The sequence below is a fragment of the Pavona decussata genome, unplaced genomic scaffold, assembly GCF_977016875.1.
Source record: "Pavona decussata unplaced genomic scaffold, jaPavDecu1.1 SCAFFOLD_225, whole genome shotgun sequence".
NCBI classification, from domain to species: domain Eukaryota; kingdom Metazoa; phylum Cnidaria; class Anthozoa; order Scleractinia; family Agariciidae; genus Pavona; species Pavona decussata.
The window spans coordinates 612,607-635,205 of record NW_028145630.1 but is presented as its reverse complement, the minus strand read 5'-3'; the positions used below and the strand labels follow the sequence as shown (position 1 = coordinate 635,205).

At 39.1% G+C, this 22,599-nt stretch overlaps 2 protein-coding genes across 4 annotated transcripts; one reads left to right on the top strand and one right to left on the bottom strand.

Moving 5' to 3' along the window:
- Nucleotides 1-982: 982 nt before the first annotated feature.
- On the bottom strand, nucleotides 983-11,060 carry LOC146458941 (uncharacterized). 3 transcript variants are annotated; one of them, XM_085090105.1, is made up of 5 exons: nucleotides 10,764-11,060; nucleotides 6,340-6,681; nucleotides 3,596-4,029; nucleotides 3,344-3,453; nucleotides 983-2,837 (listed from the first exon to the last, which is right to left on the bottom strand). In XM_085090105.1, exons 1-5 carry the CDS (start codon nucleotides 10,813-10,815, stop codon nucleotides 2,735-2,737), a joined length of 1,041 nt encoding a protein of 346 aa, XP_084946231.1. In that variant the 5' UTR covers nucleotides 10,816-11,060; the 3' UTR covers nucleotides 983-2,734. The 3 variants fall into 3 exon arrangements, with proteins under 3 accessions (XP_084946231.1, XP_084946232.1, XP_084946233.1); XM_085090106.1 differs by lacking the exon at nucleotides 10,764-11,060 and adding an exon at nucleotides 7,436-7,549; XM_085090107.1 differs by lacking the exon at nucleotides 10,764-11,060 and adding an exon at nucleotides 6,780-6,842.
- A 670-nt stretch (nucleotides 11,061-11,730) lies between these two features.
- On the top strand, nucleotides 11,731-21,160 carry LOC146458940 (serine/threonine/tyrosine-interacting-like protein 1). The gene is made up of 10 exons (XM_085090104.1): nucleotides 11,731-11,914; nucleotides 13,342-13,390; nucleotides 14,872-14,933; nucleotides 15,019-15,118; nucleotides 15,335-15,406; nucleotides 15,502-15,569; nucleotides 16,448-16,593; nucleotides 17,810-17,937; nucleotides 19,221-19,336; nucleotides 20,922-21,160. Exons 1-10 carry the CDS (start codon nucleotides 11,855-11,857, stop codon nucleotides 21,051-21,053), a joined length of 933 nt encoding a protein of 310 aa, XP_084946230.1. The 5' UTR covers nucleotides 11,731-11,854; the 3' UTR covers nucleotides 21,054-21,160.
- The last annotated feature ends 1,439 nt before the right edge of the window (nucleotides 21,161-22,599 follow it).

Below are 22,599 nucleotides of genomic sequence, written 5' to 3'. Positions count from 1 at the left end.
CAGACTAACGGCATTATTTTCAAGAACTGGCTCCGATGCTAGTCCTTCGAGCTCCCTAGTTCAAACAATTTTCCAAAATGTGCATTTTGAAGAATCTTTAGAGCCAACTCTTCAAAATTTCTCGTTCCATTTTTTCCCATGTTTTTTGCCCAGGATGGTCAGTTCTGAAATGTAAAGCACCCTTAGTTTTGATTGTACAACCCGAAAGAAAATGCTACAATTGTGTTGTAACAAGTGCACGTAAATGAACTGCACATGTATTTTTACCAAGCTTTTTGTTATTGTTGTTTATCTCCATAATTAGCCAGCTGTTAATTGGTATATGTCATTATTTGTTATCATTATCAATAAATCGCTCTTTATCACCATTGCATCGTTGTCGTGTTTTGCAGACTGAGTACTTCATGGTAAGGTACCATATAGTCACCCACATAACCCTAACCCTCCATATAGTCACCTTTACTTTACCATGAATTCTGATATACTTGCAGACTTGATTTTATCAACCTCTCTCTTTGTTTTCTGTCAAGAGATTACTAGGTACCTTTAGATTTGAATAGAAGTACGAGATTGAGTATGAATACGACTTTGGAATTTCAATACAGTCACTTCCCCAAAACTCTCGCTCTTTTCCGGTTGCTTACCAGTAGACAAAGAGACCTGAAGCTATGGCAAGTGATTATCCAAAGCAGAAGTTCTTGTCGTACTCAATCTTGCCGCACTTGTACTCAAATCTGAAGGTCCCTATTGGCCATAATCAATTGAGGGACTTGTTTTGAACCTTGCCATGGAAACAATGGTGCTGCAATTTATGTTGGAAGGGCAGCGACCCTGCACAATCCTTTGTTTTAATGTTCACGCCACAGTTGATAGCTTAGCAGGAACGTTTCTATTGATAAGTTGCTCCAACACATTTCAAAATCCATCGTGGCTTGTGCACGGTCAAGGCCAAAAATGCTAACAAAATTATATAACAAAGAAGTTTGTCAGACTTCATAACCCTTGCCTTTTATTAAGTATGCTTTTGGCTTATTAACCGAGAGAAACTATGACTACAAGCTATTCATAAGCTATTTACCTTTATTTGTGATATATATCATTTCGGTCTCTTATATTTACATAAATACTGTATACCTCAACATATTAAACTCTTCTTTGACATCATTCTTACGTTCACTCATCTGGTAGATTATCTACAAGCTTTGTGTGCTCTTTGATTGGCTGATAAATCACAGACTTGGGTGGTCTGTGGCTTTATTAGGAATACATGTATATACGCATGCATGATTGTGCTCACCGATCTACCAAACGTTGTTCCTTCTATGACGATCGTGACATCATCGCTGCGCAATTAAATTACATCAGTACAATCAGATGATATCCAATAAAAATTTAGTAGCTCAGTAGTGAAAGGACCCAGACAAAAGATATTTAGTGGATAAACCCTGGAAAACCGATCAGTAGCAGTTTGAGAAGTGTTCTATTCGGAACACCTCAACCAAATAACCAAAACTGGTTTAGGGCTGGCTCACACTGGCGACGTAATTGAAAGCGGAGGCGGAATCGGTAAGGAACCTTCGTTCCAGTGTGAACCAAAAAACGGAGAAGGAATCGCAATCGTAAGCTCGACGGAATCGGAATCGCAAGGATCAGAACGTTTCCGATTCCGCTTCTGATTCCGTCGCTTACTATCAAGTGTGAACTGGTAGATCGGAACCGTAAGCGCAAGCAGAAGAATCAACCAATCACATAGCTCATTCCCAATCCCTTTACATGGAGATTTAGAATGGAAAACATGGCGGCTTTCCGCCATTTTGAGTGAAAGCGAGGCTTCCGTTTCTGCTTCCGTCGTATTGATTCACACTTGGTCAGAAGATTTTTCTGATTCCGTTTCCGATCCCGCTTCCACTTCTGTCGCTTGTAAGAACAGCCTTATTCAAACGGTTCATCCTAATGGATGCGACCTAAGTCGAGAAACTTGTCAAACTTAATCATTTCTGATGACGTAGACGAGTCAGATGTAGCCTCTGATTGGTCAAATTAAAACTATTGAACTCAATACCATTGAATTCGATACCATTGAATTAATACCTATCATCCTCTCTTGAAAACAGTTAGGAGCATTATTACTGTAGGCTCTGTAGGCTTGGAAAGATTCTGTCGGCAGAATTTCGAGCATAATTCGTCAATTGCGGCATTGAGCATTCTGCCGACAGAATACTGCATTTCTGAACAAATTGATTTGAGCAGTATACGGAAAGATATACATAACAGTTAAAAAAAAAATTAAAAAAATAGTAATAAAAACAAAACAAGTTCAAATTGCTTAACATTGTGTTAAAAAATATGGTTGTGTTTCGCATCTCGCATGACGTACGTACACTGACTGAAACGCGCCCAATTAGTTATCCTAAACCAAGCCGTATTACAAAAAGATAATGTCAGCTACAGCTCAGGTAGCTAGTATTGTGCTGCTACATTTGTTAACATTGTGCCGAGCAGAATTTTGAGCAGAAAACGCAATTTTACGGGCATGGCAAACAGGTATACTTATGAGACGATTTACGAGCACAATTTATCCAAGCCTAAGCATTAATCAGATGTAGGAAGCACTATGTAATCAGTGTAAATTATTGCGCTCGTCCCGTGGACGATACCGCAAGCAAACGTGGAAGCGCTAAGAGACGTGGTTTGTTTTGTTTTTCTTCCCTTTGGCTGTTTTTGTTTTAGGCACTTAAACCAGTTCCCAAATTAACGTTACGCCTGTGGCATCAGCTGAAATGAAGTTTCTTCCGGCGAAGCAGCAAGCCAGGATTGCTCCCTCGTGTTGATTTGGCCTGCAAAACAAGAGCTAAAGTCAAATGGGCCTAACTGGCATTTTTATAGAAAGTAGAGGGAATGAATGGTTCAGCAGAGATATCCCACTCATTCGTAATCCATCTCAATGTTACTCCTCCCCGTTCCTGTTCCACTGCCAGGTATCCCTCAGAAAAGCATTTCGTTTTTCAGGTATAGCTGAAAAATAAGCCCAGTTGACCGTTTTGACTACCAAAATCAAACCGACCATTCAAATGAAAGCTGTCGAGGAGTACTTTCCTATGGTGCTACTTTTGAGTTTACAGATGATCGAAATCCTAGTGAGAATACTCAAACAACAACCACTGACAAATACTTTTACTTTTCTATTCTACTATTTGTTATGTTCTACGTTTGTAGACTGTTTCCGAAACTTATCCAGTTGTCTCAAGCGACTGTTGTGTTGCTACAATTCCTCTTCACCTTTGACTATTTGACTAGGATTCCCGCGTGTGACGCCCGCGCGCGTTTCTTATCAGTTCCCTACCTGTTGGGCCAGGTGCTCCAACTGTTCTGCTCCACAGAGTCCCAAATGTTGACTGTCACGTCAGAGGCCACACCCACAATGTACCTTCCATCCGGGATAAACGAAATAGCCTGCATAAAGAGCAACGTAAAGTATGTTATCATTAAACTTTGTGTTCTAGGGTAGACTTGTCATGCAGCTCTTCTTTTTAAGTAGCTAGATTTGTTTAAATAAAAAAAAGAATTTGAAAGTGAATTTTTTCTAATATCTAACCTTAAGCTGCTTGTCAGTGCTTCTAATATCCACACTGTTCTCGGCCTCATATTTTTGACCATGCATGGTCCAAACGGAAGTCCTGTTGCCAGCCAAAGTTGCAAACACTGGATCCACTGGCGAGAAAATTACGCTCTTGACAGGTGCGGTGAATCCGTTTAGTGTACACACGCAGCCCCAATCGTTTTCTTTTCTCCACGCGCGGATTGTCCTGTCATCTGATCCTGTCAAAGCCACGGCACTATCCGGAGAAAATTGAACCACATTCACTGGCCCCGTGTGCCCCGAAAGTTGTTTAACCTCGCCCCCTGGGACAAACTCCCCGGCCCCCGGGCGTATCTTGTACAGCCGAGCGGTATTATCGCGCGAAGCAGACGCGAGGAATTTTCCATCTTTGGAGAAGGCGCAAAAAAGGACTGCATCTGAATGCAACTCTGATAATACAAAATTACAGAATTAGAAAGTTAAGTTTACGCCTAGAGCAGTTTTTCATTAATACAAATACGAAAATGCCATATCGATCATTTTATTTAAGAAGTACCAATCAGTTGATGACATTTGTTGCCTGTCATATTTTTTGGCCCATTATCAGGTTCAAAGAGAGAGAATAGGGGACGAGTCATTATATTTTTGTATTTGCCGCTGTATTTTTATGACCCGCTCTTCATTCAATAGTTTATTACAATCATCATTCCTCATAACGTAAATGTACTCTAGTATACTTTTATCTTAATTCGGAAAAGGGACGAAGTGTATCGCTACAAGTTAACATGATAGCTGTCATTATAGTTGAGCCTAAGGTGAAACATATATTTTTTGTGAAAAAAATGTGATGCCAATTGAATAAATTTTCCAGTGTATACCTGTGTCACTAGCTAAAATTATACAAACAACTTTATAGAGAGATCTAGATTAGAATAATGTTCAGGGCAAACGGCAAACTGCAGAATGACCACGTGACCATGGGCTGTTTTCATGGCGGGAGGAAGATCCTAGCATTAGGAAGATCAGACTGAAGGCGGAGAAACTTTTCGTTTGTTTTACATGCAGAAATTTCGGCCAAAGTGGTTACCAAGTGGAGAAGGAAAAGAAGGATAACTGTCGGCCTTGAGCAGCTGAACGCCCGGCTAACGCTATGTTTTTTCTTTTTGTCCCTAGTACTAGGATCTTCCGAGCGAAAGTAGTTTACATGGAGCTAGGATCTTCCTAGTCCTAGGATCTTCCTATCTCTCAGCTAGGAAGTTCCTATCTCTAGGAAGATCCTAGCGCTAGGGCCAAGTACAACTTTTTGAATGTGAACTGAATAGAGAAAACATATGGCGCTAGGATGATCCGCCCTCTAGGATCTTCCTGGTGCTAGGATCTTCCTACATCCATGTAAACAGCTCCTATCTTGCCGCGCGATGTTTTCAGTTTCTCAGTAATTGAATAGTTTCGGGCTATCGTAAAGGGTAGGATTATTTTGCGCTTTGTTCCGTCTATGTACTTATTTTATCAAGAAAACATAAACGCGAATCTCACGTTTGCAGTTGGCCGTAAACGCGATTCTAAATCTCTCTTAATATATTTTTTGTTTTTGTTTAAAAGACATTCAGCGTGGTGAAAGGAACAGACCAACGCAGAATGATTCAGTTAATTACCTCGTGCGCGCGTATATGCCAAACCGCTATAATGCAGTAATACTAAGTTTCCATTTCTAGGTGTGAATACAGGTAATTTAAGAAAGTGTTAATTTTTCGTGGTTTGAAAACTGAGCCTGAATCTGATTATCATGGCATTTTGCGAAAAGTTTGTACGGTCTTTTAAATGGCTGTTCGAGCTGGTCGCCGCAAAATTCATCCAAGTAACCGAGAACAAACATTTAGCCGATGTGTGTAGATGTTATATTTAGTCAATCAGACGACAAAGCAAACTCGTGACAGTGTATTATTTCAGCTATTGCTGAATCTCAGATATGCAAATTTTAAACTCTTCAAGATTTTTGTTCAAATCATTAATATTTCATGTGGAATTTATTTGAACAGGTGTCTGTCACTTGGCTAATATTTCGTCTTAAATACAAGCGACAAGTAAAGCCATAGCAAACATTATATTATTTGTGGAAAATTAAACTGCTTATTTTTGCCACGGCTATTCGCTCTGCCCTGGGATGCGACTATTAGCAAAAAGAAATGAAGAAACCTGTCAGTCGCTCATTTGCATTAGCAGAACAATCCAAAATGAAATGATGACAGCTTCCGCCAAAGAACGAAAATTTAGGGAGGGCCAAGAAAAATACAAAAGCTCAGTTTACTATAATGCCTGTGAAAATTGTCGCTACTTTTTTTTTTTTTTGCTGCCGTGAAAACGTTGTATTTCGTCGTGGAAACAATTTGTGTTATGGCTTGAAAATTTTAACGCAAATTTACCGTCTCTGACACAATAGAAAGCACGTTAGCATATCGCCGAATGCATTTTCACCAAAGCCACGTTTGCGGTTCCGAAATTTCATTAAACTTCCATGTAAACTTTCTTATGAATCGAAGTTCAATGTGGACAACACCCACGAAAAAAAAAATAAAAAATATATATAACTATCGCCTTTGTAGGTGAATTAATACTTGTTTCCTCCTGTGCCTGTGTATTAAATATCTATCTTTAATTGCGAAAGTATCGGCAAAGAAAAGATAACTTAGAAAAGTCAAGATTTTTCGTAGACAAGAAAGACAATACTTTAATCGATAATAAAACTAATGATAGCTTACCTAAACGTGAAGCACGCTTTCCAGTGTCATAATTCCAAAGTATCACTTTCTTGTCGCGGGAAGATGAAGCTAAAATAGGCCCAATCGAACAGAACGAACAAGATGTCACCTCTTCGGTATGGCCGCCTTTTAGAGTTTTTAAAATCTGTCCAGTTGCTATTGTCCAGATAATGATTTTTCCATCAGTTGAGCAGGTAGCAAGGATCTTTTCTCTCGGATCGACGGTACAGTGCATTATGGCTCCGTCGTGTCCCTGAAGGCGATGAAGCAATCGCTTCTCAAATGGGGAAGAACTATTATAGCTCCGAGCAGACATGTCCGTCAACGGTGTGCAGCTTTCCCCTGAAAAATAAGTGATACCACAGTCAGGTTTTTGTCGCCCAACCAGACTATTTTTGAAGCTTTACTGTAGCCCTGAATCACTCGATTTGTGTTCCAACCTGCCAGAATTGTTTTTGTCTAACCCACAACAGCAATTTTATGCAAATTTAATGTCGGAAGTCAAAAGTTTATTGTTTGTGGTAATTATTCAAACGACAGACGTCCATTGATGACACGTGTTGTCACGGTCTTACTGAATCACCGGCAGTAGGTACTTTTCGTGACAAAATTTACTATTAAAACAAAAGAATAATCAAGATTGAATCTACAAGAAAATATACAATGTTTTCAGTTTCAAAGCTTATAAAAAATGTCATTAAAAAGATAAAAGAACTACTATCCTTAAATTTGCTTCAGTCAGGCTGGTACAAAGATCAAGGGTCTTCTAGAATGCTGTTTTTCCTTTCAACTGCGAAATTAATTCGCAATTGAAACGACGCCTTCTCCGTGCGATAGAAAACAATTTGTATGGTGTTAATTTATATGAAAAGAGATGAAACAATTTTTAACACCTTTCAGAAAAAGAACGATTTAAGCTCTTTGTTCTTTTCTGCGGAACGCGTCCACCAACAGACACGTATAGTAGCAGTACCGAGATGTTGACAATTGACCACACTTCAGATTCACGTATTTTTTGAAAGTAAAACATTATTTTAGTTTTGCTTTATGCCTTGTATGATTTTCCAAACAGAACGGTGCAAAAAACACAACATACCTTTGTCAACGAAAAACAGAGAACGAGGCTTCGGTCTATCGTGCTTTAAACAGCAGGCACAGGGAATCTGACGCAGAAGGCCGCTGCGATAACTGCGCAAATATTATCGTTTTGTGGAAAAGATTTCACTGTGATATACACGTCAATCAAACATTTAATTTCCTTTCAACTAAATGAACGTTTGATAACTGGGCCGGGGGTTGCACGTTGCACATTAACTTTAAAAAACACAGACGGGTCAGATTTTCTGCTGACGGAATATATGAATGCATCTGTTATCTGAAACAGAGTTTCTCTTCACGTGTTAACTTTGCTTCCAGTTATTTTTAAAAATTTATTCACATTATGTGGTTGTTATTGCTTTTATTTAACTTCGCTTATATCACGCAGTAGTGACATAGAATGCAGGAGTGTTTATGCGGTATCATTATCAAAAGTTTGTTTGCTGCTGAAAAAAAAAACCAACAAATGTTTTTACAATGATATGACATCTGGTTAAGGCAGTGGATAGAGCACATTTTATTTTTTTCTGACGCTAGTATTAATTGCTTGCTGACAACGCGTTTACTAGAATAGTGCAGTGTTTTCGGATGTTTAAAAGTTGAAATAAAAAAGAGTCAGGTAAAAACTTCACCACTTCTGTTTGATAAAGGGCTTATTGGCGTGCATGTCAAACAGTTACTATACCGGCAAGTGTGTGTGGAAAATATTTGCGCATGACTTGATAGCAGTCAGCACGTTCCCGCTGTTTACCGGGCTAGCGCAACGCGACAAAAACATGTAATTCAGAAGTCGATTCAGCCCACAACCAGACCAGGTGTTGTAAAACCAAATCCTCGTGATTTAACGAAGATCTACTACTATAGCCACGATATACAGGCTGGTAAAAACCTGAGAAACATTATGTTACCAACAATATAGCCTGCGTAGCAGTCGTTTCCGTTTCCTTCAAGCCAAGCGGGGTAAGCGAGCGAGGGCATTGGGCAAAAAGGAGCAAAAAAAGTAGGAGCGGGAGGGGGGGAGGGGCCCGTCCCCCCCCCCCCCGCTCCTACTTTTTTGCTCCTTTTTGCCCAATGCCCTCGTGCGCTTGCCCCGCTTGGCTTGAAGGAAACGGAAACGACTGCTACGCAGGCTACTCAATTTCTAAAGAGACCGCAACCACTTTTTAGGCCAGAAATTATACATTTCTGTTTCCGGTAAGCAACCACCCAACATTATCACGTATGATCGTTAGTAAATCATTACCTAGAATTGACAAAAGTTCAATTTTTAATGACGCTTCCCCGGACTGCTGACAGATAATAACAGTTTACAGACAGAGAAGATGGCTCTAATATTAGATCTGTAGGTAAACGGGACAGATCTGTTCCTAAATGTTTCATCAGAAGAATGAATAAATGTGAAAAAATCAAATAAATTAGTTTCTATTTGCCTAATTTAGCTACTAAGGTAAAATTATGCTTCTTTTGTTGATCTTTCCCGTAAGCGACCACCTCCCGTAAGCGACCACTTTGTCGTGCCCCAAGGGTGGTCGCTTACCGGAGAGTTGACTAGATATGGTAGAGCCACACCTTCGAATATCCCTTTGAAATGTCTTTGCAAATTTTAGACAATCTTTAAAATGTTAAGACAATGACCACAATATTTAGAAGACCTCGGTAGCTGTTGGTAGAACTTGAGCTTCTTTGGCGGAGAGCGGCAAAATAAGGAGCGCCACAAGCGGGTAAATCACGCGAGCGCGCGTATCCTCGCGGGAGACAATTTTTGCGTGAGTTCGCGTGTATCTCTTTCTTTCTTTCTCTCTTGTACTCGCAACTCTTAACCGTTTTTCTCCCCTCTCGCCCTTATTTTATTTTATTTTATTTTTTCCTCTTTGTGTTACGCTGAAGCTGCCGGTAATGTATTCTCGGTTTTTCACTGTCACGCCATTGAAAAAAAAAATCGAAACCATTCCATGAATGAAGTCAAGAAATTGACATGGTATAGAGGATAAATAAATAAGGCATCTGTCTAAGTGTCAGGTCTATGCGGCATTCCGTACTCGAGGTATTTGACAAAATGTTCCACATAAATTTATAGAGCTTAGTATGGAGACGCCATGTTTGTGTCCCTCTGAGGGGCACAAACATGGCGGCCGGAAATACGAAAAAACATCTGAAGTTCACTTTTGCCAGAAAAGAGGTTTGTTTGCCCTTGTGAATTTTCGAATGTTTAGATTAATATTTCTCCTCAAATTTAAATTGTTTAGAATGCTGAAAATCACCCGAAGAGTCATTTTTAAGATACGGAAAAGCTCTGTCACGGCCGTCCTCCTTATGTCACGCACGATGGAAACTCGGAAATTGAAACTGTTCTATTTTCAAAAGGAAGCACGACATCGAGCTAAGAAATTGTGAACAGACATATTTTTAGGTTTACTTTCCTTGAATGAAGGTAAAAATTTTGTAGGCCTCCCAGTTTTGAATTCTAGAATTTGGTGACGTCACGTGAAAACCAAGAATAGTTAAAATAGAGCGCTTGGGTGATCTTAAACCATTCTCTAACATTATTGCATTGCACTTAAAATTTATCAAACATACATTATCTCATTTACTTGTCACAGCGCGCGATAAGCGAACGAAAAGTAATGAAATAAAAGCTGTTTGTCAGATTGCAAAACAGGCAATCTGACGCAATATAACCCTTTCTTTTCTCACAGATAACCTTTGTGACCTCCTACGTCTTATAAATAGTTTGATTTATCGGCGTACACAATCTAGACTCTAATAATAAATTAATAATAATAGACTCTGTTATATATTATATTACTTCGATCCAAGTGCACTGTGGGTTTTACGTGACAATGAATCATCCTGGCGGATGCCGACTTTGGATTTCTCGTAATTTTTCGCGAACCTGCGCGTGATCTATTCTTGAACTGTGTACACGATAATGATATCATATGGTTGAGCATAAACTCCAATATTTAGCATTCCATAGAAGTGAAGTGCGTGATAGCCAACACGGAATATACGAAAACATAAGCAGGAAAATTTTATATTTCTTGGTATCTCGACTTTATGGTGGAAACTCAGTAACATAAATGGTATACTGAATAAGCTTTCGGCTAATTTGTTTTGTATATGTAGGATGGGTTTATTGCAAATTTTTCACTTATACATACACCCTGCATCACACGATAGTCCGTAATTACAATTGCCTGACTATCATCGCTCGCTCACAGTCGGATTCCCGCGATGTTTGATTAGTAACGAAGGAAAATCGTGTAATGACACAGAGCAGAGTTAATATAAAAGCAAATAATCCTAAAGCTAAATTCTTTACTCACTTTTTGAGTCCGTTATCTCAGCTGTTTTCCGCTTTGCCCAACAACACTTCATAATGCTAAACACTTTAGTTGATTAGAGACGGTAGGGACGATATTTACACAACCTTTTCGTGATTTCCTGACGAAGAGACAATGAAAGATTTTCCTTTAGAACGTAATTAGTTCTTCTCTCCGAAACTGAAAATTCTAGTAGCATTTAAATCCTACGACACAGCGTCAAAAACAGGTAACCTACGACTTGTAGTTCAACGCGTGACGAAATAAACAAATATTTTCTTTATGGTTCATTTGCCGTTTCCGGTAGTCACGCCTAAGACGAAAACAGCTATCAATTCGGGCGTGTTCACACGGGGACTGACCCCAATGGATCCTGTCCGGATCGGGTCTGTTTACGTTTAAGTAGCATCCAAGCTCGCTGCACCTGCTGGTACCGGAACGAACCTGACAAGGTGTTTATGCGGTGCTGGTTTCATTTGTGGCTGGCCGGAACAGTGTTAAGGAGCGGGTTGGGAGCGGATACCCGGGACCAAAGCGCAGCAAAAGGGGTATATCTGGTCGAATTTTTGGATTGGATCGGTCCATTTACTTATTTTGTTCCTATGACAGAATATATTTTTATGGTGATCCTATGCGAAAAATTTGGCTGATTCAATTAGTAAGAATATTCCTTGTTGTCTGTTTCAAGTGTCTAAAAAGTTCGTACAACAATAAAAATGTCTTATAGGGGAAGAACTATGGGGACCGAGTAAAGGTAAGGACCCCCTGAAAGACACGATGGCTGCTCTGTCTTAAGTTGGGAGAAAGAGAATTCCATAATTTGGCCCTTAATCTACTAATTTCATAATTTGGTACAGCAGGCAAAGCAGTGGGTTACTGCAGGAGCCCATGGGCTCGTGGTTACTAGTACTGACACTAACTTCCTCAGAGTTCTGTGAGTGTTTGAGCCAGCACGATTAGCGACCAGCGGCTAAACCATTGGCAACCAAAACAAACATGGCGGAGACCATTTTAGTTGACAAGTTTAACTCATTGCAACGTTCCAAAGCTTGATCAAAACTGTATTTGGTGAATATTATCTATCATTTAACAAGATGTCTTCAACGGGGACAATTCTCTGTGAATGTACAGAGGTTTATAATATTCTTAATCAGGTTGGTTTTGTTGGGTTCCTTTCTACGTTTTTTTCATATAACTCAATTATGCCTGTTTGAATTTGCGTTTGCTGCAATGCATTGCTGCAGAGAATGCTGTGTATATATAGATCAGGATTTTTCAGGCATTATTCGATGGTTGTGAGGGTCTCGTGATCAGGTGATCCTCAGGGAAAATGAGTCCGCCGCATAATATAAAATACTAACTTCCTCAAACGTTCCACAAATATTCACTTGACTCTGAAGATGACATCCGCTCAGGTTGTCGAAACGTCAGTCAAAGGCACCCCAAACATTCCTTCTCAGGACTATACTCACGCGGATGATCATAATTTACGTACTTATAACTTCCGAGTCAAATTTGAAAAAATGCGTAGCTAGAACTAGTAGCTTTGCAACTCCTTTACCATGATGCGCAAATCAAGAGAGTTGAATCATGATGAATGAATCATAACAGGCGAGTCATGGCGAGTAAATCGTGTTGGAAAAATTTGAGTGTGTACGCTACAGTAAAATTACGTGAGTTTATATGCTAGGTATGAAGTACCAAGTTGTGGTGAAATTTCATTTGCCAATTAAAAATAATTAACAATTATTCACCGGAGTGGAGGTGAATAGTGGTGGATATTTACCGAGCCGCAAATCCACCACTTTCATCGACACTAAGGTGAATAATTGTTTTAGTATATACCACACAAGCTGAATAACTAGCGGGCCAAAATTCCTTATTTTTGACAGTATTTCTGACAAAATATGGTGGAAAATTTTAAAATCTCGCGCGCCGCATGGTAAGCGATTTCTTGTTGTAGAAAGTTCCGTCTCGCTTTCTAGCGAACAATTAAAACTTTTTGAGACACTTGTTTAGTTGCTAAGGTGTCATTTCTTTAATTGTTGTGTGAAATTTGTCTTGATTTTGAAACCATGCTCCAAAACATTAGATGTTTCATTGTCTACATTGTAAATATAGTGCTCGGCAGTTTTCGTAAACAAGGCATTGTAGTTTCGATTCATTTCCCCCTTAGAATGTGAGGTTGGAAAGATTAAACAACTTACCATTTAATACCGTCAAACTAAACTTTGTTGCCATTTTTGTATTTTTTGTAACAGCTGCCTTGTTTATCTAAATAAATTCCCCTTTAGTGACGGTGGCGAAACGGGAAGCTATCTTGTTTCTCTTCGGTTGCTCGGAGGTGAATAGTACTTGGCTAATCACCTCCAAGCTAGCCTAGCCAGTTTACAGAGTATGGCAGAACTCAACACGCGCGATCTCATCCATGCAGATGCTTTTTCTGAAAATTCATGCAAGCACTTGTCATGCTCTGCAGACTGTACCATGTCCCATGTCGGTTATATATAAAAATGTGACATGTAAAGCCTAACTCGCATATCTTGTCTGAAATAATTTTGGGGTTTTCTCATCTGGCTAGGCTGGACAGTATCCAAGGTTGAGTGATCCTAATTATCTTCTCCTTTTAGGTAAGAATACTATTGTCCAACTTGTTGTTCATTCTGAATCTCCCACTACAGAAACTGTGGAAGACAAGTAAGGGATTGTGGGATCATTAATTGGATAGATGGATGAAACTCGTGCAAATGAATAAAATTTAATGTATTTTTTTGGCATTTTCTCAGGGTAGTGACTAGCTCTTGTTAAATACAATTCATCTAGTATTCCAATAGTATTTCCTATATAACCGACTGCTGAGAAATGCACTTATTCTTCGCGACAATTTCCATCTGTCTATCCAAGTGATCCCATAAGAACTCACTCATACAAGACTCCCCATAGTTTCTTGAGTGGGGAATTGCAAATTCTGTGTTGAAAAGAAAAAAACATTGATGCCATATCAAAAGGCACCTGAAAGATTAGCAAACCTACAAATTAGAGTCTAATAACCCTTTTACTTCCATGATCTGAATGTTAATTCTCCTGACTGACTGCCATGCATTTCTGTTTAAAGTTAGTTCACAGAATTTGGTGTTACATCAAACATTATATCATCTAGTTTATGATTTTCTTTATTCTCATCACCTGTCTGGTTGATAATGTAACGAGAAATTACATATTGATCACTCCTGGGAGTGATAAGGTTAAACATTCCCTGGAGGAAAAGATACAGCCATGGCAAAAACAGTGATTCATGCGAAAACGTTATTATTTTATTCTTGGATTTTTAATACATATTGGCGTCTTGGAAGTTTATTTGCTCCACTTTTTTAGGGCACATGTTAAAAAAATGCTTCAAGAAAATAACACCTGTCAAGTTGAACTGACACAATTTATTTTATTAAAATTTATTTTGAACTAACTAATTTTGTGGAGCATTAATATTTTAGTTAATACAGTGCATCTGCAAAAAGTGGTCTGAACACTAAGATGTATAATTCCTGGAATTGTACAATATTATTCTCCCATTTCCTTACTAAGGAAATACACAATGAACTTGTGCGACCTAACATTTCCTCACTTAAAGTGCCCCTGGGATGAAAATTTCATTTTCCATCTTTTTGCATTTTTGTGTAGAATATGACCTTCTTACTCATGTTACCAAATTTCAATCCTTTACGGCGATTAGAAGTATTTTTTTTAGCTTTTTATTCGAGATTTCACGGCCGCCATTACTTGGCCTTGTTTCGGAAGTTAAGGCTCAAATTACAGGAAGTGACGTCATTGGCTCAACACGAAAAATTCCACATGGCTAATTTTCATATGGATTGTACTTCATAAACTGTATTCTGCTGTTATTTAGTTCGCAACAGCAGAATAACACAACATTCATTAATTCCCGGAATGTTTGTTGTGTTGGGAAAAATTTCTAGCCAATCATAATTATATGAGATGAGTAAACTGCAAACTGTAATGGAAATATTTTTGTTGTTTGTATATATGTTCTTGCAGTAATTGATTTAGCATCTGATTGGTGTAAAAAGGCATGCTTTGTATCTGTCTTTTGCAGATACAAGGGAAAGGCAGGACTACAATGAAAGCCATGTAATAACTGCAAAATTTGCTCCAAGGGTGAGTCGACACAGAATGTTTTCAATAAAAATATTGTGTACCACAGAATGAAAGAAATTTGTTTTCATGTTTGCTTTATGTTCAGAATGACATCGGTGCATTCACAGTTCCCCATGATGCTGAGCTGGAGACAAAGGAACATGTTGTGGTTTATGACAGCAACACAAGTTCACTTAAAGACAAAAGTGAGTCACTTTTTCTGGTTTGACAACTATGATCATAATTTAATATTTTTGAAGAGAAAAACGGTGCAGATTAAGTTTGGCCAAGTAAAACAGGGATGGAGCTGTGTTCAGTTTTTTCATAAGCACAGAGCACATTGCATTCTTCGACTCATACCTCACAAATTATGCACTTTGCTGGATAAGAACTAAAATTTTTTTAATACTATTCTCTTTCAGATAGCACAGCTCTGTCTTGTGCAAAGCTCATGTGGGAGATGGGAAGCAAGAATTCTGTTAAAATTATTAAAGGTAGAAAATTATGTTTTAGCATTTTTGTAACTCAACTTTTACTCCAGTTAGCACTGAATGTATTTTTAACATTTTAATGCCAATCTTGTTTCTAGGTGGATATGAGGAGTTTTCAGCACTGTACCCATTCCACCGTACTAAGAAGATCATCTACATGCCAAGGGTAATCAGGACTGAGCTTCTTTTTCAGCCAAATCTTTTTTCTTGATCTTCTTGGGTGGGAGGAATCAGTTTCCTTATGGTGATAACTGATAAGTATGAAGGACTGAAAACAGGGAACCAAACAAAAAATATTTGACTGTTTTGCTGTTTACATCACTTAGCCCTACCTCATTTTAATCTGCATGCTCACATTTCAGTTCAATTAAAGACGCCTATGGGCATTTATGCTGGCGGAGTTAGTGTATGCATGTTATTAGCGTTAAGTGTAGGTGGAAACGTGTTCTTCTGTCACAATTGAGCTAATGGAATAGTTTGAGTCACAAAGATAGCATGGTGTTGTTTCAGTATCCTTGCGTTATGCTACTTGTCGTCACACCGCAAATTACTTAACGATAACGCAATGACCACACTCATACAGGCCTGACTCACATTTTATTGTGGTTATGTAATGCCAGTAAGTGTAAGATTACAAAGTGTCCTCATTTCACTGTGGACTACAGACAATGGATTCTGATTGGCCAGTCTTTGCTGAAGACAGTACAGTAGAGACAAAAATATCCCCTCTAGGGGAGAAGGGTTTTTTAATCCAGGTCTAATGAATAATTTAATATGCACATTTGTCACTACGATGAAGATGATGACAAAGAAACTGACCAAAATTTTAACGAGGTCGCCCCAGGCCTCCCGTGTAATTATCATTATGCTAATTAGTGGTTTAAAAAAATGCAAGGTTTCAAAGATATGGAACTGAGGCATAAATTATTGGCTTTGTTGATAAAAGAAGTTATGTGCTGATCACTGTACATACTGGAGCTTTAATAGGTTTAAGTACATGTGTAAACAATGTAAAATCATAAATATTTGATTCCTAATCAACAGGAGTTGGATGTGATTGACACCTACCCATTGGAGATAATTCCTGGTTTCCTCTATATAGCAACATTCCAACAGTCCCAGGACCGCAGGATGATAAAGGATCTCAAAGTCAAAGCAAATGTGATTGTTGCGAAAGAAAATGACACAATGTAAGTCTCTTTTTCACTCCTCTACAGGAATGCAGTTTGTGTAATAAGTGTTTGAGATCTTAAAATACATTTACTAGAAATCTGTTTACTATTTAAAGAAAAAACAAACACGGCAGTTTGTTGAACTCCATAAACTGGATGTGGGTTCATCACATGGCACAGTTATACAGGACACTTTGATATACCACCAGAAATTGTATTCAGTATGTGGGACCGTTCTTTCCTGGACTAAATTTAATTTGCAGCATTAAATTTCCATGGATACACTCCTCCCTCCCCCCCCCCCCCCAAAAAAAAAACGTCTTTACTGTACAAAAAATTGGCAGTTTTATTTCCTAAGGTCGCTGGACCAAGCATCTGGATCAAGATAATGTTACGATAAATGGAAAACACAAAGAGAGGTCTGAAGACTTTACGTTGGAAAATTAAATTACAAGTTACCGTATTTATTATATCTCTTAGTTAGTACGCGTGGTGTGATTGGTCAATTTTGCGGCCGTATTTCACTATACGGCCTGCTAGTTTCCGTTTCCTTTCCTCAGAGATATAATAAATATCTTAGGCCCTGTTCAGACTAGGTGCCCGTGCCAGAGCTCTGTGCCCGGGCACTAAAAAGGACGTTGTTCAGACTCCTTGGTGCCCAAGGAGCAATCGTGTTCTCCTTCTTCAATTTAGCGCCCGCCATTATGTTTGCTGTATCGCAAGGAGGCATGAGGGAAAAACGTGGGAACTGACAAAATCCTGTTCACACCAGTGCCCGTGCCCAGGAACGGTGCCCGAGTACTACCTTTGGAGGTAGTGCCTGTACCCGGGCACGGTGCCCAGATTTTTGCTCGGACACCGACAAAAAGCTCTGTTCAGACTAGTGCCCGTGCCCGAGAACCGGGAACGGGCACCTAGTCTGAACGGGGCCTTACTTACCTCGTTTTCTCGGTACGTAATGTAAGTTACGGATCCTAGGTTTTTCCCGTTGATTTATGGCGGGAAAAAACTCGGTCCGTAACTTACAGTGCGGACATCGAATTCGGTTAATAAGAGGTAAACGAATACCTCTGATAGCATAATTTACTCGGGTTGGGTGGCATGTGTTAAACGTTCTTGGTCTCCTGTCTACAGGCTAACATAAAATTTGCCACAAATATGTTTGCTTGTTTGATTTTAATTCAGTTAGCTTTCAGTTGAAACTATTCATCGGTCACGTTTTTTGTTGGTGTAGATTTTGTCCGGACAGTATGACACTCGGGCGAGATGACAAGAGAGTTGCGCAAGTGCTATCTGTACCAGTCGAGGATAATAGGGAGGAGGATCTTTACTCACGTCTAACAGACATTGTTAATTTTATTGGTAAGACACAAGGCTGAATGAAAGCTTTTGAGTTTTGTTATAGAGGCAGAGGTTTTGGAGGTTAGTTAAGCATATACATGTAGCTTAATACATTTAGCAAACTTGTACAGTGACACCCGGTTAATACGGGTTAATACGGTAATACGAAAACTTTATTTAAGGACTGCGATGGAAGGGTAAAACACAGGAAGAAAGGCATACATGTCACATTTCACGCTATTTTGCTACTATTTTTTAGGAATAAAATCTGTCATTATTTGAACAGGGTACAACGTCTACAATGAAAATAGACAGTGCGCAGATAACCAGTGTCCGTAAAGCGGGGTTGACGATATATGAGGATTTGTCATTCGGGACACAGAAAAGTGTTCGTTGTCAGCATTAACCCGTGACCGTATTATTAGCGGGTTAATTTTAGATAAAACATATTTGCGGGTGTCCGTAGAGCGGGGCTCCATTGTAGATGTATTTCAATACAAGCGTACACCCGTGACATTGCACCAAACTAACAGGAATTGCTGTTTTTCAAGTTAGTGGTTTATTACAATAATTATTATAATAATTGTGAAATCAACCAAAGTTATCGTAGAGTTATCCTTGTGACCAGACATATACAATACAATAAACCAACCGGGGGCCAGTTGTTCAAAGGTCGGATAACTTTATCCTGTGGATAAGTCACTATCCAACAGTTGCAATCTGTTCAAAGATTTCAGTATTTTCTCTTGTACAAGCGAATATGCACACTATAACCAGAGTTAAGTTTGGGAGTCAGTGTACGAAAACCTTGGACAACGTTTAACGTGAAGTATATTTTAGACCCTGTATAGTGCCTTATCCAGCGGATAAAGTTATCCAGCCTTTGAACAACTCAGTGGGGCCAGAACTCTAAACTAATGCAAGAAAATAGCGTCAAGTACGGGGGGGGGGGGGGGGAGGGAGGGTGCACACGTGCGAGCAAGTCACGTTTGATTTTGGCTGGACTTCCAATCGTTTTAGATGTTTGCGCAAGTTTTTTTTATTAATTACACAGCGCTGAAAATCAATTTAACCACGGAAAAAATTGGCTCTAAATATGAGGGACATGTAAGCGACCTGAAAACGTGTAACTAATGACAACCGAAAAGCGCGGGAAACTTACCGTTGCAAAGCGCGGGAAATCGCCAAGTCATGACTCTTCTGGGAACTAGGAGTTTAGTGTTCTTAGATTCTGTTATCACTTTAAAGATATTTTAGCTCCTTTGTCTCGATCTACAGCCTATCTTTGTTGCATTGCCTTCTAGATGATCACCAAACTAAAGATGGCCGAACAGTTCTGCTAAGTTCGACGTTGGGCATAAGCCGCAGTGTGTCGGTAGCAATAGCTTATTACATGTGGAATAAAAAAGTGTCTCTGAAGGTAAGTGTTGTTAGCCTAGTGAAATATTTTTCTTTACAATTTACATCTTGAGTGACTCGTTTATAAAAACTTTGAAGCCGCTGCGAAAGTTCACAATTCAAGAATATGCTATGACCGTACTCAAGGCGAAAGTTTCAATGGTTCGGGGATGATTTCTTGCATCACGCCTTGTCGTTTACTTACTATTAATAGGCTCCTTTCGAAATATTAAAATTCAACGTGTTATCGTGGTCCAGAGACACGAAAAACAGAAATGATTAAACGTGTGGTTATTCAATTTTTTTTGTGTGTCTTCTTGGCCTTGTTGGCAAACTGAATTTTAATATATTGATGGGGGCGTATTGCACACACTCCATAGATCAGTTACAAACTCCTAGGTTGCCTTTAAAAGACTTGAACGAGAAAGGGATCGTTTGGGTAGACAGACGGGCATCGCGTGGACGAACAAACACATCTTTCGGCATTTTCTCGAGGTAGCGTAGCTCTCATTAAATAGTTTTTACCTAAAAGAGTGTTTCCTACACAACTGGCTGCCGAGAAATACACTTATCCATCGGCGCAATCAACTGCACCGAAAAATATAGCGACTGGTACATTTACCCATAATTCTTAGCGTGCAAAACCCTAAAAACGTTCATAAAAACGAACAGAAAAGTTCTAAAAATTTCAAACCTAGGATACAAAATATTAATCAAATAGAAGAAAGATCCTGGCAGTTAGTACGCAACTTGAGCAGTTGCGAAAAGAAAGCCTGAAAAAAAATTCAGACTTTCTTTTCGCAACTGCTTAAGTTGCGTACTACCTGCGAGGATCTTTCTTCTATTTGATCTTTCATCCGCAGTTCAAAATATATGTTTCATATATTTACATTCATTTGATGCAAAATATTGTTAGTAAAGGGAAGAATTTCGCAAAAAATATATGGCAACTTTTGTGCGTATTGGTTGTGTTAGGCTCGCAAAGTATTGTAGTAAAATGTACAGCCACCATCTTTTTCCGTACGGTGGATTTCCATTCGTCTACCCAAACGATCCCATACGTCCTCACTCGTACCAGTCTCCCCACAGAGTGGGGAATATGAAACAAAGACAGCAGGGAATATTCATATTAAGTGAATCAGCCATATTTTCACATAGGATCACTGTAATGACCTGTTATATCAAAGGAACAGAGTAAGTTAACGTGTAAAAGCAAGATATAACGTACTATGTGAAAATATGGTTCAACAACAACAACAACACTTAATTGAAAACAGATAGTTACAAGTTAGGTATATACCTACCCGCAAATAGCTAAAGCTAGTCGAGTCGGGTAGGTATGACTATACTAAACTAAATGCAAATAAATTTTGGTGTTTACAAATTGACATTATTAACAAAGTTTACAAAGCAACAGCAGCGACTAAAATAAAACTTAAATAAGTAGTAATATACAGAACAACAACAAAAAAAAGGATTCGCAAGCTACATTGATAGAAATTATAGGATTGTTACAAGTTTACAAGCTTTTGATTATTTCAAGAATTGAAGAAGGTGTAAAAAAAGCATTTTCTTTTGGTCACGGTGTTTTCTGTTGTTTTTTCCAGGATGCTTACAATCACGTGAAGAAATGCAAAGAGAACATGCAACCAACGAGGGGATTTATTGAACAGTTGTCGCGTTGGGAAGAAAAGATGTTCGGTTCAATTGTAACTGACATCAGTGAACCAGATTACTAGCAAAATCGGTTCAAAAATTTCCGACTGAAGCCAGAATTGTATATTTTTTAAGTTGTCATCTAGCAGTGTTTTTTATGTGTTGTAAATATAATTTATTAACTATTGGAGGGCAGCTTTTAATTGATTTGTTCTTTATGGTTCATTTAAAAACTATTGCGCATGCACCGACACTGATTTGACCAATCAAAGTTAAACGTTGTGGCTATTCATGCCCAATACTGAGGCTAAACGCGGCTTGCACTGAGCACCTCTCCTTGTGCTAGACACCAGTTGTATGTTTTCCCGCGCTTGGCAGCTAGTGCAGGTTTTCCCGCGCTAGCGCGCTTGACAGTCGTACTGTTGAGGTTGTTGGCAGCGAAGATTAACCCTCCCCTCCCCTCCCCTCCCCTCCCCGCAACATTATTTTCCCACAAACCTTCACCTCTGAGCCTCCCTTGCCCGAAACTGAACGCGTGCAACAGGCTACCACACTCACGGCTGTTCCTCATTACGTCTTGACAACTCTCATGATGATATCGATGTACCTTTTCTCAAGGTCTCACGAAACGTACTTTATGTCGTGCTTTTTAGACAGGGCTTGGAAATAAATATTGCGGAGCGCCCTGAAGGAGACAGCCATCCCATTTTCCAGCGCTCAATCACATTTACGATAGTAGTATTGAAAGAATATCCCAATTTTGTACGTACCAACCCTTTTCTCTTCATATCCGCTAAATTGAGGGTGGTCACGACTAGTGAAAACAACGATTTCTCGAAGACCCACGAAGATTAGATTTGTAAAATGCTCCAAGCCTTGTTGTCAACTCGTCAACTCTAGATCTTCTTAAGCCAGAGTCGCTGTCACAGTCAACTGTCACATTATTCATTATTTGAATTATGTGAGCTTTTATGTGGCTTCATATTGCAAGCACAAAAATCAACATTTCTCCGGCTTACCTCACAGGAGTTAGCGAGAAACGAAGAAGCCAGAATGAGTGCACGAATCACGGAATACAAGGTAAAGGTGTTAGACAATGATATGTGAGGAAACAACGAGGTCAATAAAGTTTTACTGTTACCTATATTCCCTTAGTATATTATGGGAATAACAAACCCATACACCGTTCACCGCGTCCCCGTCCTCGTCCGTGGTCAAACGTAAAAAAAAGAAGGGCAATTTCTACGAAAATGCTAGCTGACCTTTTTTTGGCATTTTTGACGACAAATTTGCCCTTCAAACGAAAGGACTTTATAGTTTTCCAGTGTTCGATGTATCAAAATTCAGCTTGATAACGAGGCAAAAAGGACACAGACCCGGAAATTGAATAATCCGTGTTTATTCATTTCTGTAGTTTGTGTCCTCTCGATATCAAATTGAATTTTAACATTTCGAAAGGAGGTTGGTTACCCCTGGCAATGGCTCCTGAAACTTTTTTAGTATATCGCAAAATGATTTAGTTAGCTTCACAGGAGACTTACCAGCTTTGAACCCTCAAAATAAAAACGACAGAGTTAAACATACGAGCACATAGAGAGGAATTAGTGCAAAATAATTCTGACTTTTGAT